At 40.4% G+C, this 20,497-nt stretch overlaps 1 protein-coding gene across 1 annotated transcript in view; it reads left to right on the top strand.

The window, feature by feature from the left end:
* The window catches only part of ZC3H7A (zinc finger CCCH-type containing 7A), a 65,631-nt gene extending 46,394 nt beyond the window's left edge, over positions 1-19,237 (top strand). The window contains exons 18-23 of the mRNA XM_075179795.1: positions 9,165-9,298; positions 9,416-9,521; positions 10,928-11,036; positions 13,196-13,317; positions 15,157-15,320; positions 16,887-19,237. Of these exons, the coding sequence (XP_075035896.1) occupies positions 9,165-9,298; positions 9,416-9,521; positions 10,928-11,036; positions 13,196-13,317; positions 15,157-15,320; positions 16,887-17,076 (825 nt within the window). The 3' untranslated portion in view covers positions 17,077-19,237. The remainder of the gene's footprint in view (positions 1-9,164; positions 9,299-9,415; positions 9,522-10,927; positions 11,037-13,195; positions 13,318-15,156; positions 15,321-16,886) is intronic.
* The last annotated feature ends 1,260 nt before the right edge of the window (positions 19,238-20,497 follow it).

The raw sequence follows: 20,497 nt of genomic DNA on the forward strand, positions 1-20,497 counted from the left end.
GAGGTTTTGGTTTATCTAATCGCCATAAACATTCTTCATGTTTTTCTTACGTTCAGAGTTTATTATTGTATATTTTCGAGCCCTGAACCCTTCTATTTCTTTGTTGCATCTGCTGCAGTGTCCATGGCTTGTTTCCTGCTGTGATTAATCCATAGGCATACAAGAGTGAGGATTCTAGGCCTCCAACAGGGCTGAACTGGGTGATGTAGACTTATAATGAATTGATAGGTTGTACCCTCGTGACTTGTGGTTCATTTCTCAATATGGCTACCACAACAGAGTTTTTGAGCTGTGCAATAAATTATTTGTTTAAAACAAATGACCTTACATCCTCCTAAAGACTTAACACATGCACTAGAGGGGTTACTCATGTACAATTGGCTTAAGCTAGAGTTCAGGACAATTTATAAACTAATAATTTGCGGGAAACGGTTAGCACAGGAGAACAACAAGTATAAGTAGTTTAGCAAATGCATTGCTGTTAAAATGAAGCATTATGTATATCAGGTGACTATTAACATTATGTAACATTATATAATGGTTCTTTACAGGGGAAAAATAGGTTGCGTTGGTAGATACTTTACAGTAAGGGGGGAATTCAATTGGCTGCGTTACTGCCAAAAGTAATGGGGCCTGCGCACTATTACCGATATTATGGTAATATTGCGCGTAATTACCGTTAATACAGTAATTTCAACACAGGCTTTTTGCGAGCAGGGTTAAAATTACCGTATTGATGGTAGTACATTTATCGTGGTGCTATTCTAGGGGAAATTGAATTCCCCCTAAGTGTTTTTCAGTTACTCTAGTAACCCCGCTAGTGTTAAGTCTTTAGGAGGATGTGAGGCTATTTTTTTAAACAGATAAATTGTTGCACAGCTCAAATACTGTGGCAGCCATTTTGTGAAATTAACCACAGTTAAACATAGAATGACAATATTAAAAAATAGATAAGGCAAACTATTCCAAAATAGTAGATTATGGATGTTTCTACTCCTATACTGAGTTTTGAAATAACAAAGCACCTGCAAAGATTTGAATTTGTTTGTACTGTATAGTAAATCTAGTTTTACTTTGACTGTTTTAATATCTTGAGTACTACCTGTTGTCACAATCTTATATTATGTCAAGGAGTTAACAAAATAGTATAGAATTCAGGAGCCACTTAATCATATCTATACGTGCTTACAGGATCTTTTAAGGACCATGGGGAAATATTAATTGACATCAATAGAAATCACTTCTTAAAGCTTGGGACACCCTCTATGTACTCTGAGTTTTTGGACAGCTCTATAAGACTAGAGGAAACACTGTGACCACTTTGTTCATCTTTGTTTTTTCTTACAGACAGCTGAGTTTTCAGAGCTCCGCACTTACTCCATGACACTACTAGGTGCTGTATCGCTCTAGCATTGACCTAAAATATGATACTCTTTATTTCTCAGTGATTTATATAATAACCTTTTAAAACTGGGGTACTGGACAATTTACTGGGGTTCTACAATGAAAGTCTGACCCAATGTTTTGTTAAGTACCTACACATTTGTGTGTAAGAGAGAAAGGAACAAACTTTTTAGCTATTTTGATGGCTAAAATTTGTATTGCTGCCTACTGGCAGTATTCGGCATCTATATTGCTCTGTGTGTGGCCTTGAAATGACAGGGAATAGGATCACTGTTGGGTATGTTGATAAATGTGGTCAGGAGATGACCATTAGTATATATGTTCTCGCTGTGTATGGGTTTCCCCCTGCAGGCCAAAAACATAACAGGTTAATTGGCTTTAGACAAAACTGGTCCCTAGTATTTGAGTGTCTATCTTCCCATGCACTCCTAAGAAAGAATTGGTATCTATTCTCACTTCTAGACTCTCTCTCTCCTTTCTCCGCACATGTATAGTAGAAGGTAGATTGTTGGTACATTGTACCTTTTATGAAGATACTAAATTGACTTTGTAGTAAAGAAACATTGATGAGCCACATGCATAAACTTTTATATATTTTCTCTTTCATCCAGTCTGGGGGACACTGCTTACCATGGGTTGTAGAGGGAGCTTGGGGAGTTGGCACCTAACTAGTTAACTTTTAGTACTGCCGACAGACCCCTCCCCTCTACAATACCTCTGCCCCCCATTTGTTCAGTTCAGATTTTTTTAGGTGCCCATGGAGTTGGGCAGTGTTTTTAGTTACTGCATGTAATTTTTTTTTACATTTTATTTCTTTTATTTGCATTCCTTACTTTTTTTTTCAGGTGGCAGAGCTGGAGTGTGTTCTAATATAGAGAACACACTCACAGCTGAGCAGCGCAGGCACTACCCTGTCAGATGAGAGCCAGCGGCTCTCACTGACAGGGACAGGAGAGAATGGGTGCCTGAATTGGAAGTGACAAGCGGTCTCAAGGACCGCTGTCACTCCTGGAGCCTCCCCGATAACCGGCGCTGCCACTGCAGGCATAGAGCGCCGGTTATTGGATATTTCACATGACGGCGGCCATCTTGGATATCGGAACTTCGGTGGCTAAGGAGATGGGGGCTATACCAGGATCCCCCCTCATGCATAGGAGGGGGCATCGGGTATTATCCGCTGTGGAGACCTCAGCCCTGGAGGTCTCCACTACTCTGCCACATAATCATTTTTATTTTTTATTCGGCCACAAAGAATCAGCTGCAGAGGCAGCATTACTGAAGGGGGGGAGCTAACACATAGAGCTCCCCCTTCTTCCAGAGAGAGATGGTTTATCTCAGTCTTCTGGTACCAAGGAGAAGCCCGGGAAGAGCGAACAGATCTGAGGGAGCAGGCACCAGGATACTGCTGTTGGACTGTTTGGCCTATGGGCTAAGTATCTGATTTACTTTAACACATACTCTATATTGCTGTGTACAAATGGGCTAGTAGGGGTTATATTATAGTTCTCCTACTTGCCTAAGTATTATTTTGTGTTTAAAATAATTACAAGTACAACTTTTATATCTAGATTAGTTGATTACTTGTTGTTTTACACTATTCTCTCCACACATTTATACCTCTCTCTCTACTCAGCTAAATTTAAACATTTAAGTCTGTGTGTTTGGTGTGCCTAACTTTATTAAGAAATGTCAGATAAGGGAAAGGGCCCTATGGCAAAATATTTTACATGTTCTAAATGTAGTGTAAAATTACCTTGTGGGCAGAAGGACCCGTTGGCGCTCTGCTCTGTCTGCGAGGCAGGGGTCCCCCCTGCGCAAACCCAGCATATTTCAGCCCCACTGACGGAGAAACCGGCCTGGGTGACCTCCCTGACACAGTCGGTTTCCTCTTTAGCACAGATGGTTTTTCAATCCAATTAATTACTATCTACTGTGGAAATTTCGGTGGCTAATACTAGTACACAGTTGGGCTTCCCTGTTACCACAGGTTCTATTGGAACGTCTATACCAGGACCTTCCTCTTTGCATACAGACCAAGCCCCTGTTCCCACAGAACCGGCATGGTCTGCAGCATTTATAAAGGGTTTGGATAAACTAAACCAGTTACTTGAATCCCCAAACATTCTGCCTGCTAAAAGAAAGAGGCCTAGATCTGATAATTCCCTTATGGTCCTTTCAGACTCTGAGGAGTTTTCAGAGGAAGAGGGGTGAATTAATTCTGACCAGGTTCAACCTTTGGGACAGGAAGAAAGCTCTAAAAGTGAACAATATGATGCGAGCCAGAAAGCCAGTTTCAGCTCGCATCTATCACCGGATTTGGAGAGCCTACATCAGATGGTGCGAAAATAGGACATGTCACTCATCCTCTTTTCGCCTCCCTCGCTTGTTGGCTTTCCTTCAGGATGGCCTGGAGGCAGGGCTTCGGTTAGGTTCCCTAAAAGTCCAGGTATCGGCACTTTCAGTATTTTTTCACCTGAAATTAGCGGATTTACCAGATATTAGGACTTTCCTCCAGGGAGTCTTGCATATTCAGCCTCCCTATGTTCCGCCTACAGAACCATGGGATCTCAACCTGGTACTGGATATGCTTAAAGGGCCTCTTTTTGAGCCATTACTTGTGGCAGATTTGAAGTGGTTGACCTGGAAGGTCCTTTTTCTTTTGGCTATTGCATCTGCACGTAGGGTTTCGGAATTAGGAGCTCTGTCTTGTCGGGAACCATATCTGGTTTTCCACGAGGACAGAGCGGTGTTAAGAACCCTCCCTTCTTTCGTTCCAAAAGTAGTTTCGGCTTTCCATCTTAACCAGGAAATTGTAGTTCCGGTCTTCTCATCTACTTCCCCTTCGGATCAACAGTCTATGGAAAAGTTAGATGTGGTTACGGCTCTCCGCATTTATGTCAAAAGAACTTCTCAGATTAGATGTACTGATTCTCTGTTTGCCCTTTATGATGCTAATAAGAGAGGCTGGCCAGCCTCAAAACAGTCCATTGCAAGATGGATTACGTCAACCATCAAGCAAGCTTACATAAAGGCTAACCTTCCTGTGCCGGAGAGACTTACGGCCCATTCCACCAGATCGGTAGGGGCATCGTGGGCAGCGAGAAATGGGGCTTCTGCAGACCAGCTTTGCAGGGCAGCCACCTAATCCTCTGTCCACACCTTTACAAAATTTTACCAGTTTAATGTATTTGCATCCGCGGATGCAAATTTCGCTCGTAGTGCTTTACAAGTGGGGTTTTCAGAGTAGTCCCACCCTTAAGGGGCTGCTTTAGAACGACCCCATGGTAAGCAGTGTCCCCCAGACTGTATGAAAGAGAAAAGAGGATTTATGTACTTACGTTAAATCCGTTTCTCTGATTCCGTCTGGGGGACACTGCAATCCCTCCCTTCTGTTTTTCTTCTGTGTGCTCCTGTTTGACTGGCCTTTTCTCCTTGGGCTTTTTAATTAACTGAACAAGAGGGGGCAGGGGGATTGTAGAGGGGAGGGGTCTGTCGGCAGTACTAAAATTAACTAGTTACGTGCCAACTCCCCCAAGCTCCCTCCACAACCCATGGTAAGCAGTGTTCCCCAGATGGAATCAGAGAAACGGATTTAACGTAAGTACATAAATCCTCTTTTCAACACCATGGGGCATATTCAATTGTCCGGTTTCCGCGGTGCGTTAAAACTATTACCATTATTACGGTAATACCTGGATTTCAGCTCGCGGCTCAGGGAGCTGCGAGCTGAAATCCAGCGAGAAAACTACCGTAATAACGTTTTTTCTGCACACTATTACCGTAATAATGGTAATAAAGCGCGGACCGCGAGATTTTCGGCGTTTCCGCAGACAATTGAATATGCCCCCATATGTCCTGTGAGTACCAAGCATCTGCTGTCCTTGTATGGAAGTCTTTAAGTGATTCATATTCACATGTTTTCCAGGCTACTGTCCGCTATCCCTTAAAATAATGTGTTCCCACCTTGTGTATAGGTGTAAAATAGTCGCAATTAATTTGGATCAGTGAGATACATCTGTTGACTATGTTTGAATAAATCAGTGAAGTTCAAATTGCTACAATAAAAGGATTTAAATCTAATTATTACAAGACTTGAGATTCAATTAAAAGCAAAATCATGCACTATTATATGAAAATTTGTGGATTATATAGATCACCCTTTACGTGAATTAAAATGGCTACCTAAATTAAATTTTAAACTCTGTAATTTGTAACAAACTGTATAAAACAGCTGGCAGTAATCCATGTGGAGTTAGTTTACTGGCACTAAATAAATGTTAAGCTGTTATTATAATGTCAACTTGGCAAGGTTGATTATGTGTTATAAAGCGTATCATTAGGGTTAAAGGGTTTTAATAGGAACGGATTTGTAATGTAAGGGGAACAGGTGCCATCTCCTGGGGTAGATGGTAGTATATAGCAGCAGAGTACCCACACAAGTCCAAGGTTTGCTTCAACTGGCAATAGCCAGTTTTATTAAGCAGAAAAAAAATAAAGAAAACTTTAAATAAACACCTTGCCTGTCCACACACATGACGTTCCTGACTATTAAACTAACCAGCTCTTTCCCACAAAAAAAAAAGCAATCTTCTTGGGGATTTTAAAACATGTAGGTCAGAAACCTGGAACAAACATATCTGCCCTGAAACACTATTCCTGTGTTTTTGTCACCGTAGCTAAATTGTTTCGATGTGATGCTGTGGTCTTGCATTCAGCTCAGAAAATAGTTTTCTGTAGAAGATCATATTTTGTTGTTCAGTGCATGATATCCTATGTATATACTGTCCGACCTGGGCGATATGAGGGATCCACTGAATACAGAAGACAGTTTGGGACTTTGTTCCAATACCATGAGTCGGGGGCAGATTGGGAACATAAAGTGGCCCTGGAAAAAAATCTGGAAGTTGCTTCGTGGGCAGGACCAAGTCAAGTGTAGGCAGGGCAAACACAAAAAGAGGCTGAATTAATACAAAGTTGATTATGCCATCAGAGGGCTGAATATTGCTAGACTGCCCGTTGCATACCACCGTTGTCCCAACATTCTCACTCATCGGACAGAGCCCTAAATCAGGACTGTCCCGCTGAAACATATTCATGTTTATTTAATAACATGTTGCAGAGGAACTGCCAATATAGAAAAATACGATTGGCAGACTGTCCTGCTCTCTCCTACCTGTTCTTGTCGCTTTCCCCTCCTGTGGTTGCTGGTGTCTCTTGATCAGTTGCCGCTTGTCTGGATCCTGGAATGCCCTATTTGAAAATATTTTAATAAATAGCCCTCTCCCCAAACGCACCCCCACATTCAATTAATAGCCCCCAAACCATCCCATCTTAAATAGTTCCCGCTATTAAATTAAATTGCCCCACCGTCACTCCACAAACAAAATAGCACCCATTGCCATAAGCCCCCCCTGCTGCTTACACACACACACACACACACACACACACACACACACACACACACACACACACACACACACACACACACACACACACACACACACACACACACACACACACACACACACACACACTGACATCATTCCCCCATGCTGCCTTCACACACACATTGACATCAGCCCCCCTTGCTGCCTTCACACACACATTGACATCAGCCCCCCTTGCTGCCTTCACACACACACATTGTCATCAGCCCCCCCTGCTGCCTTCACACACACATTGACATCAGCCCCCCTTGCTGCCTTCACACACACACATTGTCATCAGCCCCCCCTGCTGCCTACACACACACACACATTGTCATCAGCCCCCCCTGCTGCCTACACGCACACACACACACACACACACACACACACACTTTGTCATCAGCCCCCTTGCTGCCTACACACACACACACATTGTCATCAGCCCCCTCTGCTGCCTTCACACACACACACACACACACACACACACACACACACACAGTGTCATCAGCCCCCCCTGCTGCCTTCACACACACAGTGCCATCAGCCCCCCCTGCTGCCTTCACACACACAGTGCCATCAGCCCCCCCCCCTGCTGCCTTCACACACACACACACACAGTGCCATCAGCCCCCCCTGCTGCCTTCACACACACAGTGCCATCAGCCCCCCCCCCTGCTGCCTTCACACACACAGTGCCATCAGCCCCCCCTGCTGCCTTCATACACACACACACACACACACACACACACACAGTGTCATCAGCCCCCCCTGCTGCCTTCACACACACACACACACAGTGCCATCAGCCCCCCCTGCTGCCTTCACACACACAGTGCCATCAGCCCCCCCCCCTGCTGCCTTCACACACACACACACACACACACACACAGTGCCATCAGCCCCCCCTGCTGCCTTCACACACACAGTGCCATCAGCCCCCCCCCCTGCTGCCTTCACACACACAGTGCCATCAGCCCCCCCTGCTGCCTTCACACACACAGTGCCATCAGCCCCCCCCTGCTGCCTTCACACACACACACACACACAGTGCCATCAGCCCCCCCTGCTGCCTTCACACACACAGTACCATCAGCCCCCCCCCTGCTGCCTTCACACACACACACACAGTGCCATCAGCCCCCCCCTGCTGCCTTCACACACACACAGAGTGCCATCAGCTCCCCTCCGCTCACATACACACACTAGAATCAGCCCCCCCCTCCGCTCGCTCACACACACACTCACAGGAATTGCCCCCCCCTCTCCGCACACACACACACAAAGACCCTGCCATAAGCCGACCGCCGCAGCGCTCACTTACCTTTTAGCTGCTTCCAGCTGCACTTCTCTGCTCACATGCGACGGCACCTGTCACATGGTGCACGTCCCATGTGATATCCACTTCTTCTGGGATTGGCCACTCAAAGAGGGGAGGGACAGGTCACAGGAGATCCGCGGCCTCGTTCAAAATAAAGAAAAAAAATTCAAAGGAAAAAAAAACCTGACAGGCGGCCTCATTAGGTCATCGGCCTACCGGGAAAGTTCCTGGTAAGGCCTATGACCAATTCGCCCCTGCCATGAGTTTTTTGCAAGGTTTCCGTTTTTTCATATTTTGAAAATGATGCCTCACTGATTCCACAAACAGAAATTATATACCATCTCAGGTTTAGCTGAAAGATTTTGATACCTTTCAGATTTTTTATTTTTTTTTCTAATACAGGCTAGAATTACATTAAGCCAAACGCTATAACTTATTTAAATTTGATCGGGATTCTTAGACAACCTATTCATAAGTAGACTATCAAGCATCTAGAACAGAGGTGTCCAAACTCAGTCCTCAAGGGCTACCAAACGGTTCATGTTTTCAGGATTTCTTTAATCATGCACAGGTGAGTTCATCAATATCATCATCATTTATTTACATAGCGCCAGCAGATTCTGTAGCGCTTTACAATTGGGAACAAACAGTAATAAAACAATACTGGGTAATACATACATAAGAGGTAAGAAGGCCCTGCTCGCAAGCTTACAATCTAATTCATTTGGCTGGATCAGTAATTATCCCACCTGTTTCTGCAGACCGAAATCCAGAAAACATGAACTGTTGGTAGCTCTTGAGCACTGAGTTTGGACACCTTTGATCTAGAACATCATAATCTTTAAGCATCTGCCAAAAGATATTACAAAGTCAAGTTAGCCATTTACTTATCAATTACATTTGTTTTGCTATGGTAGATTCTTTACTTCTACATATAGTTTGTAACCTCAATTACATTGTTGCTTACTGAAATCTGCTTTCATGAAAGATTACTGACTTTATGAATTTGTTTCAAGCTGCTGAACATTCACAATAATCAAGGATATCCAAATGTTAACATTAAGTTTGTGTGTGGACAATGCTGGAGAAACGGCCAAGTGATTGAAGCAGACAAAAACAGAAAATATTGTAGTGCAAAGGCGAGACATACGTAAGTAAAAAAGAGTAATAAATCTGCAGCAAGATAAGTGTATATCAAATAAGTGTTGTTATGCAATACTTGTTTTGGTTGATGTTCACTACTAACACAGCATGTTATGTATCTTAGATGGACCAAAGATCGCCAAGTTGTGCTTGTGATGTCCAATGAGCGTAAAAAGTGGATATCTATCCGACCATGTCCCTCAAAGAAACCAGTACCAGTTCAGTTTGAGGTGATTTTAATATTATTGTGTGTATAGCTCAATCTCTAATTTCCCTTTACGTTCCCCTTGTTCATATGCAGGAACCAGCCTAGTTGTCCTGCACTATATGTGACTAACAAAGTGATAAGACCATGGTTTGACAATGTATTGTAATAATTTGTTGCTAGGCAAAAAGCAAAACCCCAAAAAAAAACATTTCAAAGTGCCTCAGAAAATAATAAACCATGGGGGGAATTCAATTCCCCCGAAGTACCGCCACGCTAAAACTATTACTGTTACGGTAGTTTTAACCCGTCTTTCTGCTGGCAGCTCAGGGAGCTGTGAGCAAAAAGCCGGCGTTAGAACTACCGTAATAACGGTAATTACGTGCTCTATCACCGTAATAATGGGCAGGCCGCGTTTTAACAGTAAGGCGGCCAATTGAATTCCCCCCCATGTGTGGCTTTTATTGTAAGAGCTTGCACAAAATGGTGGGCGTGATGGACTTACATCCTACCTAAGAACTGGGAAGATCATTTGATAGGGCAATATCAAGTGCATAATCTGGTACGTGCTTTGGCTGCAATTAATTTATTTATGTATTTTGCCACGCTTTCTCTACACTGAATCAAGCCCGGCTAGCTTGATAGGCTGCCACCTTCTCCATTTTCTGAGGGAGTGAATAATATGGACATTAAACCTTGTGTTAAGCACAAAATTCAGTAATTGTTTTGACTGCTTAAGTGATGTAGCATTTCATTGTGACCCTGCTTTAAGCAAATATATGAATTGTATCATCTGCCTATTTCCTAAAAAAAAATATATTGTAAGAATTGCCCAATTGTGACTTCTTACCTCGATCGTCTTAACAAGTTGCTGCTTTATTTCATCACAACAACTCTGGCAAAATCATAAAATGTTCCATGGTTTTCTGACACTAGCTAAGCCCACCAGCCCAAGCTATCGTCCGGCTGCTATTCAGCGTCAGAATCCTGCCCACCAGATCCCACAATCCTTTTATTCACAACACACACACACACACCACAACAATCACACCCATGGAGTGCACCTGTGTGCTGTGGGAATTAAACCCTGTCTGCCTGTAGCTGCAGACTCTTTGGGATTTTACCTAACCCTATGCAGGACACTCTTTGTCAAAAAATATATATGTGTGTGTGTGTGTATTATTTATAATAACGTTTGAAGAGGAAATATTTTCTTCTTGTATGTAACATACATTAGCTGCCCAATAACCCTTATCATGAAACTTGTGTCTGTAACTACTGCTAACCTGGTTTTGGTTCTTTCCGGGTGAACAATGGAATGGATCAGTGGTCACTCTTCAGCAGAACGAAGTAAATCAATTTGTATGAAAGCTTCAAAATTAATCTACTTGTCTTTTTAGTATTTATACAAATGTATTTTGTCTCCCATAGATGTGTCATCATATAGTGAGTGGCAAAAAATGCCAGTATATTGGAAACTGTGCCTTTGCTCACAGCCAAGAGGAGAAAGAAATTTGGACCTGTATGAGAGATCTAGGCAGTAAGTAAAAATAAGTCAATTCCGTAAAACTGTTTCACATTTTATTCCTCATCTTCTACTTCCTCATTGTGTGACTTTCCTAAAGTTTCTAAAAAGTATTGTAATACAATAATGTGACTAAAAATGCTATATATTGTGTAGCAATTTGTATTCATATTACCACACTTACAATGCCAGGAGCATTAGATAGAGATGTCTGTAAGAGGGGCTATAGTGTGGGGGAAGGAGACTAAGCAGGCATTTCTATTAATGTGAGCAGATTTCCCCTGCCTCAGTTATTTGCAGAGAAACAAAAATTGTAATAATTGAAAATACGGTGTCTTCACTCTCGCTATACTATTTTATAGAACGTTCTATAAATCAGTATAACAAGCATGCTCTTCAGAGTAGACGTATTGTATCTGACATTGTACAGTAGAAGTTATAACTAACTATAATACAATAAGAGAAAATGCATAAGAGAATAATTAATTAATTATTGCACTACAACACACACCCACAAAAAAGAATCTGTTTCCATTCACAGGGAGAATTCACTTTAGCTGCGAGTAACGCAGCGCTTAATCTATTACCGTTAATACGGTAATTTTAACCTTGCTTTCTGCTCAGGACGTTGAAATTACTGTATTAACGGTAATTACGCGCACTATTTCCATCGGTAATAGTGCGCAGGCCGCGTTACTTTTTACAGTAACACGGCCAATTGAATTCTCCCCACGGGGCAGTTTCGTAATGGTAATGGCGTGCCCCGTTGCCGCGGTAATGGCGCACCATTACTACCTTGTTGCTTTTGGCAGTAGCGTGGCCAATTGAATTCCCCTTTCCCCCAGAGAATAGGATCAAGTAAATCTATGAAGTCAATGGTATACCATTGACATCTGTACCATGAAACAGAGATTCTTTGAAAAAAAGACCCGTTCTTCCAATTGCACTAGGTAATGGCGCGCGCCGCGGCAACAGTAACGGCGCGCACCGTTGCCGCAGCAACGGTAATGGCGCACAAGCCTCGTTGCTTTTGGCAGTAGCGTGGCCAATTGAATTCCCCCCCCCCAGAGAATAGGATCAAGTAAATCCATGAAGTCAATGGTATACCAATTGCACATCTGTACCATGAAACAGATTCTTTGAAAAAAGACCCATTCTTCCAATTGCACTAGCTGTCAAACTCTCCTTGCTTCTTGTATCTAGAATCCTCTAAAGCAGGCCTGTCCAACCTGCGGCCCTCCAGGTGTTGTGAAACTACAGGTCCCAGCATGCCCTTCCAGATATCAACTGGTTGTCTACTGGCAAACACCTGGAGGGCCGCAGGTTGGACAGGCCTGCTCTAAAGGATGAAGAGGATTTTTCCACTTAAGAGTAATGAGTCCACTTGTTGCCATTACTATGTGTTTTGGGTGTCAGGTCTCCTTATTAGAGCTATTCCGAAGAAGACATCCAGTAGAAATATTGAGTGGAACTGTGTGAATGGCCTTTGTAGTTTTGATGATAGATTTGCTATCATTGACCTATAATGTTTTGTTATTAGACATTTTGAAAATTATGTTACAAATCTCCCCCACCGTGTCCACCCTGCCTCCGACACAAGGGGAAACCTTTGTGAAAATAAAATGGGCTACAATACCATCAAAATAATTTCCTTACAGTAGTCCCAATTTTGGTGAGACTGCCTGTCTCAATTTGCAGACCTAAAATGGGTGTGGACTTGGTTGGTCGATCAGGGTGGGTTCATTTTGTACCTAATTTGTTTACTAGATTCTCTTTGATCCTCTACATAGGTTTGAGAATCCATGAAAATAGGTGGGAGATCATATAAGGATTTATGATTCCGGAACATATTTGCACTTTTGATTGCATTATAACAATGATCCATCTTATATGGCGATTCATGATGAGGGTAGATTTCCCTAATCTACTTATATGAGTATAGTGAAAACTGATAAAATTACTCATATGCTTTCTGTGCTCTGCTGATAAAATATTTTGTTTTGCACTATTTTGTGAAACCTCTTGTTAAATACAATATTTAGAACTGTTCTGTGCAATTAATATGAGCATGGAAGACTACAATCAAGCACTAGTTTAATTGCTGATCTACAATAGTACAGTGTGTTTATGCCATAATATGATGTTAATTGTAATATCCATTGCTTTCTGGTCAGTTCAGGATATGGAGACATTGTATGAGAAGTTGATGAACAACAAGAAGATTGAGAAAGGAAATGAGGTTTCGTGTCAAGTAAACAAGCAAATTCACATGCCCACTGACTATGCAGAAACTACAGTAAGTTTGTTTGGTGTTATTAATAAAACAATTAAAAAAAACAAACACGAACATGTAGAACAGAATCAAAAGTGCAAAACATGTCACTTGAAAATAAGAAGTATCTACATTAGGTATGATACATAGGGATAAACAACGTAAATGCTTGGATTTTGAGTTTGAGGGAGGGGGGGAGAAAGGTACATATGGAACTTCTCAAGCAACATAGGAGAAGTAGAAATATAATCATATGAAAGAGACTAAGAATAAGAGGAAACATTAAATTGGGTCCATGTATAACGTCTTTTGAGAAGAGAGGATGTAGATGAATTCATCAGGATGCTGGTCATATGTTCCATTTTATAAAACCGCCAAGGTGGGTGGATTCTGGTTCTTCCAACAGTTGCTATCATGCAGGTGACTGCACTAAACATATGTCTGGTAAGCTTATTAAGGTGTTTTGAAAGATCAGGAAATGGGAGCTGAAGCAATATGTTTAGGTTGGTAAAGAAGATCATTGGAGCTTAGAGTAACAAGGCTCCGACTCTCCAACCAGAATCTCTCTAACTGAGCAGGACCACCAAATGTGTAGAAACAAGCCCACTTCTTGACCGTCTCTCCAACAATGGGGGAGGGGGCACGAAGATAAAGTTTATGAAGCCAGACTGGGACCATGTTACAATGGTAAAGGAGTTTTGTATCCATTTTCTTCTCTTCCATATATCTGACCAGTGTTAATCAACCGGGTCCTCGCCAAAATCTCTTTTCCAGTTCTTTTCATGGGGAAATTTTTGATAATTGCTCAATGTGAGCATTGAGTGATGTAAAGAAGAAATGAGTCCCTTGGATGGGAGGTTATTGAGGCAGTATTGTTCAAAGGAGTGGAGAGGCCTTCAATAGATTCTGGTTGAAGAGGTACAAAAGAAGTCCCTGATCTGGAGAAATTGGTGAAAAGCAGTAGTTAGAGTTGATATGATTCTTGGAGAGCTGAGAATGTGGGGTGTATTCCGCTTAGAACCAGTAGGTTAAGGTAGAATGCATTGGGAGTGAGGCCCGGGGGAAAATCCAGGAAGTACCAAAGAGGTACGAGAGGAGATTGTGAGGGGGCCAGTGCATAAAGTCGATTGCAGTGAGCCCATATTGTAAGGACATTCGGGTAACTGGATGAGAAAGGGGCCAATAATGGCCAGGTAGAAAGTGGAGACCATCAGACAGCAGATGTTGATAGAGGAGAGGGCACCAGATTCAGTATCGACCAATACTCTAGAACCCGGGGAGAGTCCCACTGAATGCATTGCCCTGAATAAAATATAGACAGACACAGAGTAAAATCCAGTACATTAATGTATTTGTTAGGAGTGTCCAGGTAACTAGTTACTGATTAGAAGACTGCAGTGTGCTTTGTCCTACAGGAAGGGTAGATGTAGGATTTTGTTTCTCAGTACTTTAGTTGTGGGACAGCAAGCTAAATGGTCATATGTCCATTGGGTCAATAATCTTTTCTGTTTCAGGACACATTAGTACCTCTGTTAAAGTCTGATCTCATGGCAGATAAGCTTGGGAAATTCTGAGTTCATTAATTGCTTAACTTTTATCAGAAATTAAATATATTTTTATAAATAATAAGCCCAGTGCCAATGATGATGGATTAAAGGCTGAAATAACATAATTGTGCATGATTTGTTATAGAAGAGGAGCAATATTTTTACCTAAAATAAAATAGGTTACGAAGGTTAGTGCTACATGAAAATACCGCTAAGGGTTTGTTGGAAACAACTGAATTAAACATGTATTAACTAATAACAAATATTCTGTTTAGCTATCCTTTTAGTCTTATTCATCGGTGCTTTTGTTCCGTAGGTTGACTTTCATTGCTGGCTTTGTGGAAAAAACTGTAATAGTGAGCGTCAGTGGAAGATGCACATCTCTTCAGAAAAACATAAAGAGAAAGTGTTCCACTCAGAGGATGACCACAACATCTGGCAGCACCGTTTCCCCTCTGGCTCTTTAACAGTGTGCAAAAGGTAGGCATGCATCTCTTAAAAGGTTGCCCTCTGGGTACTTTCAATGTTTTTATGCACTAAAGCTGATTTTTTTAATAGTCACATTTAGTAAAAAGGTTTACATATACCCTGTATTGGTGGTACCAACACAGCTACTGACTACCTGCTAAACACCAATACCAGTAACCCTCTGACATGCAAGCTTGAAGGACATTCACAACAATCAGAATTTGGCATGTTACAATCTGACCGTTCAGTCCCATCCTTGCAGATCAAACTGTTAAAGAATCACAGTGTGCAGATACTATCTGGTGATGGGGGGAGTTTTTTCATCCAAGAGTATCTGATTGAAATGTGTTTTTTGCAGTTGTGCGATTTAAGTCTTAAGAATTCTACAACTGTTATAAATTCCACATGCATATGTGTTTTGCTTTGTTAAAGCAAAACTGTGTGTGTGATACAATCATTTGGTTTTTGCATTACAATCAGACTTCAAATGACCAGATTGGTGTGTGTGTGTGTGTGTGTGTGTGTGTGTCTGTGTGTCTGTGTGTGTGTGTGTGCGCGTGCGCACAGAAATGTAATCAATCAACTGAGGTACACGCACAATCATACAAGAAACATTGGTGTGTGTGGCCAGCTTTAGTTACAACTGTCTATCTAGACTATTATGAGTTTTATACAGAAAGCATAGATTGTTTATAGAGAGAGGGGAAAAAACAATGAACGGTGAATTAAAATGCTCAAATCAATGCATATAGTTTAAGAACACAGGAGTGCATAATCTCTCACAAGGTACAGTAGTATAGCTAGCAGTGTTTGTGTACACATTAGCACATTGAATTAAAGCACTGAAAGTGCAATATGTGGCTTCTTTCATTGCGCACATTTGTTTGTATTTCTAACTGCATGTCCTGTTTCACATTTTGAATACCATATTACTTACATGACAGTACATCACTACCTCTTAGACTTAACAAAAATATCCTCATGACATCACAAGAAATTTACTATGATAAATATTCTTTATATACAACAATAATTATACATTTAGTAGAATATCTATATAGTCTGATTTCTAAAAGCTTTATGCAGTGTGTGCCCCCCAATGTTTTGGCCAGCTGACAATGACCTTCACTCCCTGAAGGTGGTCACATGCAAGAACATTAACGCACACTTGATGCTTTTGTGGATCTAACCTCACATTTAATTGAAGACCTGTGAAGATTATATATGTTTGTTTATATTTATGTATTAATAACAGATTTTGTATGCTGGAAAAATAAAACTCTGCAGTTCCCCCTTACTGTTTTTAATCTTTTTCAGCCCCCTCCCTTACTTTTCTCTCTCAGCCCTTCTTTTCTCTCTCTCTCTGTCTGTCTGTCTCCTCGGCTAGAGACTCGCAACTTATTACCATGGTGTCCTATAACACTGGTATATTATTTGATAATATGAGGCTATGCAATCATGTAATACTACTTGTGGCAATGTGTTACATCTCACCACTGTAAGAGAAATGCATTGTGCAGTACTTGGTAACACTTTATTTAAACACATGATTTTCTCTCTCTCTCTCTGTACAATTAGCTTCTTATCTGGCTCCTGTACTGAAGGAGAAAAATGCAGATTTGCTCATGGAAATGCGGAACTTCTGGAATGGGAAGAAAGAAGTAATGTTCTACGCCAAAAACTACTGAAAGCACGCAAAGATCAGCTCATTAGTCCAGATGATAATGACTTTGGAAAATATAGTTTTTTGATTAATGATTTCAATTAAACATCTAATTACAGTAGGAATGAAATACCATGTGGATTAAATGCAATAGAATTAAAAGGCTCCTAAAATTGTTAAAACAGCAGTTTCTGCTCCTCCTGATCAGAGTTACATAAAGCAGAACAGAGCAGTTTTAGATGGATTTACATCTTCTACTGTTTGACAGTTAATAAATAAGAGAACAAAGGAGCAACACTGAGAGGTGCCTTAAGTCAGCATTGCAGACATACACATAGGTTCAACTGAGGCATAATACTGTAAACCTAATCTGTATCTGTGCCACAACTTTTCAGAGTAAGGTTGGTTGTGATTTTTCTCTCCACAAAACCACGTCTGTGTTACTGAAGTATTGGCCTATTCCTGTCACGTCATCCAGAAATGCTATGCTAGATGGAAAATGCAACATTATTTGTAATAAACTAGAAAGACTAACAAAATTGTTTTTAAATGGAAATTGTAGGTGTTTTTATGCAGAAACTGTCAGACTCATTCTTGTCACAAAGACAAAGGGTCTAGGCTACAAAATAATGTATGCATTTCTTTGTGGCAGACAAACCTGATTGGATTACTGCGATTCTTGTCCAATCAAGGTTCAAGATAAAACACAATATTAAAAATTAGGATCATCTGTGCTTAACCAGAGGCAATCCATTGTGTTTCTCTGTTCTTCTTGTTAGTTGGAGAGAGGAGCCCAAGATGGATAAAGTAATCTTTCTATTTCATTAATTCTCCTTGGTCCTGTCCTTTCAAATGTTTGCAATGCAGACACACTGTGATCATTGTTTATTCTTTTATTATTTTATGTCTGGTAGCCAATGTCCTGTGGTACAGCCCGGAAGGAAATCTTGTGCTGTTCAGCTATAGTGTAAAAGGCACGTCACATCAAAATCATATCCAGGTCGCTAATTAGCTACTCATAGTTTGTGTTGTCCTATGATCACTTAAAATAGAGAGAGAAAATATTTTTGCCATCACATCAATATTTTATTGGTAAATGGAATTGCATGCTTAATGTGTAACATGCTGAGATTGTTGTAGCTGATTTTATATATTTTGACTTGAGTTTCGTGCCAAGTAAATGCTATACGTACTGTGCTGGCAGCTCGGTAAGGCATGGTTGTTCTCTATAAAGCAGAATTGCAAAAATCATAGTACGAAAAACTAGTGTATGTTATTTTAATTATTTACATGTGACAAAATACACAAATATAATCCCTTTATTTGTGTCTGAATAAGTGTCATATTTTTGTATTCATTATTGTATCAAATATTAGTGTCAGGTTATCATTTCTATATATCTACTTATCACTCTATGTAATGTGATTTAGCTGTTATGTACAACACTAGTTACTACTTGGTACAGTTTAGATACTGACCTTTTAATTCAGAAGTCACTTTTTATGCGAGGTGTTTTGTAGATGGTTTTGTTTGGAATTCTCTTTGTTTAGTCCTCTGCTTCGGATTACAATTAAAGTAGTGATACATTAATATACTACTAATAAAACATGGTATTGTAGTTTCAGTTATGCTCACTTGGAAATTCTTTACAAATTATGTCAGTGGGCTTTGCACAGAAAGCAACTAGATAGATAACATTATTTCTTGTAATACCTTTTGAGTTTGGTTTCAAGTCGTCTCTCCTCAATAATTGTTTCCAATATTTGCACTTGATAAGAGAGGTTAGACTAATGCACTACAATACCACCTACAAAACTCGAAAGATTTTTAATGAGAACTAGATAGCTTTTAGGTATGTAAAACTGTTTTATTGGGCAGTGGAACAAGTTTAGTAGGTGTGCGAAATTATTTTTAATAACATTCTATATAAAAGAAGAGGCTCCTGTCACTTATCTTATAGTTTAAAATCATAGTGCAATTTTAAAGCAATGTTTTCAACCTGTCTGGGAATTTCTAATCATGATACATAAGGAAAATGTGTTAATAAAGTCTTCAGTATCACAATTACAGCTTATTTATTGTCCTCTGAAATATTGGTAACAGGCATTCTATTTACAGGAAATATTTTTTTGTGCATTAAGCTTTAGTATCTGTTCAATCATTGCCAAAATTAATAAATTGCGTGTTTTTAAATGTTTTTTTTACTTAATAAAAATACTGTGTGTCATCCATATCTGCCTGTAATAAAGATACATTTGATATGTTATATAGTTGCCTGCATTTATTGATGAACTGACAAATGTGTTACTGTTCTTGAGCTATGTAGCTGATTTGTCAGTGCTACAGATTGAAGAGAGAGTCCGTTTGGGTAAAACAGGGTCCCCATTGTGTATATCTGCACCTATGTATAGAACATGTTTAGAACTAAGACATAAAAGTAATTCCATATGACTTTACACTATAATTATGTTTAGTGTGATCATTAAAGATTGAATAGTTATTGTAGAAACCAATGTGAAGTTCTGTCATGAAGTTGGAAGATGAAGCTGTTGGTAAAACAGATCTCTGAAAGTCTATAATTGCCATATTATTAGGATATTCTTATGTTAGCTTGGAATATTTAACTAACATTTCACATCACATTGTCCTTCGGAATCTATTGTAATTCCAGTTTGCAGCACTTTGTACCTACCTGTGAGCTTTCCCTGCAGTCTGCACACATACCAAAAGCAAGCATGGTCCAGGTGCAAACTGTCATAGTTTGGGACAGGCAGTAACATAACCCCTAATAACCATACTTTTCTAGTATGTGTGGCTCTGCATCATATTCAGCAACAATGCTATGGTAATTCACAAGTGATGCTGATGTATGTACAAACTCTTGAAAATATCTGTATATACAGTGAATCCTGGTGTCCTCTTTCAGTGTTCATTACGAAAACATGTAAAGAAAATGCACCTTCTACTGTAAATTATGAATATTTTGGCATTTGGAGATCTCTTTATATGGTCACACAACTTTGGTGACATATAATCTTATTTACAGTACAGGGTAGATTATTACATATATAATTTTAAGGGACATTTTTGCATGACTACATGATAGCTGTGTTATTACTTAGACTACCATGAAGGGTACACAAGGTGACTGATATGAGAGGCTGGGACAAGCAAAAGCAACAGACAATGGTAATGGCCCAGGCACCAAAGAAATTTTGATTCATCCATGCTGCATCCTGGTTTTTGGTACACTAAAGAGATTGTTGGAATGAATGTGCACTTTCTTCTATTTTATGTGAAGAAGCTAGTGTACACTACAGATCCCTCCACCTACCCGGTAACAAAAGAAAATGATTAAATTAGTTCCCCAAGAGAAGAGGTGTACAGTGAGTAAAGTAGAGAGCCTTGTGGGACCCAGACAGGTAATGGGCGTGGAAGGTAGGAGGTGTAAGTGCAGTTTCAGTGGAATGTTGAGGGAGGAAGATTTTATAATATATAGATATATATATATATATATATATATAGA

The sequence above is a fragment of the Mixophyes fleayi genome, chromosome 7 (assembly GCF_038048845.1).
Source record: "Mixophyes fleayi isolate aMixFle1 chromosome 7, aMixFle1.hap1, whole genome shotgun sequence".
Classification (NCBI taxonomy): domain Eukaryota; kingdom Metazoa; phylum Chordata; class Amphibia; order Anura; family Limnodynastidae; genus Mixophyes; species Mixophyes fleayi.